At 41.9% G+C, this 1,116-nt stretch overlaps 1 protein-coding gene across 1 annotated transcript; it reads left to right on the forward strand.

Annotated features, from left to right (window-relative positions):
• Window positions 1-175: 175 nt before the first annotated feature.
• On the forward strand, window positions 176-1,039 carry LOC121918796 (AP-3 complex subunit beta-2-like; the record flags this gene model as incomplete). The annotated part of the gene is made up of 2 exons (XM_042444783.1): window positions 176-528; window positions 871-1,039. Coding segments are annotated over exons 1-2 (345 nt in total), but the record flags the coding sequence as incomplete, so codon positions are not given.
• Window positions 1,040-1,116: the final 77 nt, after the last annotated feature.

A 1,116-nucleotide genomic window follows, 5' to 3' on the forward strand; every position in this document is an offset into this window, starting at 1 on the left:
ATGATCTTTGGAATAGCGGTATATAAATAAAACAAATTATTAATTATTAATTATTATTTATAAGAAAAGCTTTTAATTTGTATTTTTAAATTCTGATTTGTGATGTATCTTCTATTTTGACTTATTAATGTGTCTGTCATTGCTCCATATGTTTTCTTTCTGCCTTTCTTTCTTTTGCATTGTATAACCTGCCATGTGAACATATCACTGATACTCAAAGGCAATGCAAAAAAATAAGATGGAATACATTGAGAGGGAAGGAGGCACTGGCACAGCCTAGTGTGTGAATGTATGTGTTGTAAATGTGAGCTGCCTTCTCTGTTCTCTGTTCCTTTTCCCAGAGCCCGAGACAATGAGTGGGTCAGAAAGTGAGAGTGGGAGTGAAAGCGGCTCTGGTTCTGGCAGTGAAGAAGAGGATGAGGATGATGAGGACGAGGAAGAGAGTGAAGACCAATCAGAAGAGAAAGAGGAGAAGAAAAAGAAGAGAAAGGAGGCTCCAAGGAAAGGCTCACTGGATAGTGCTGGGAGGTACATTAATGTCATAGCTAGGTATGATACTAGATTTAAAAAAGGGACAATTGTACATAGCACCCGTCAAAGTGCAAGGAATTGCGGATAGGTTTGTGTGCATAACCGAAGACCTGCTATGAAGTGTTGCAATGAGGAATGCTTTTGCACAGTGAATTTTCCCAGTCTTGCTATCTCTTCCCTATTGGGTGTGCAGTCCACAAATGAATTGCTAGAGTTTTCAGAGGGGGGGGGGGCAGTATTACTGCAGCATGCAAATTGTAAAAAATGTTACTCCCAGCCCCTCAAAAATGTGAGACACCAAAGAAGTGACCGTATTGATCCATTTCTTTCTAATGCCAGTGAGGCAGAGCAAGAAAAAGGCAAGAAAAAGCAGCCACTGCGGGAAGGGAAAAGGGGCTCTGAATCCTCATCTGAGGAGGGCAGCCTCACAGAGACCAGCTCATCAGAGTCTGAATCTGGGTCCGAAGCAGAGGAATCACCTGCAGAGAAGGAGGCAAAGAAGAAAATGGTGAGTGGCTGGAAATGGGGTAAGAGTGTCATGGAGGACATTTAAAATTATAAACTCTGGCTTCTCTTCTCTGGCTA

Source organism: Sceloporus undulatus, unplaced genomic scaffold (genome assembly GCF_019175285.1).
Source record: "Sceloporus undulatus isolate JIND9_A2432 ecotype Alabama unplaced genomic scaffold, SceUnd_v1.1 scaffold_38527, whole genome shotgun sequence".
Taxonomy (NCBI): domain Eukaryota; kingdom Metazoa; phylum Chordata; class Lepidosauria; order Squamata; family Phrynosomatidae; genus Sceloporus; species Sceloporus undulatus.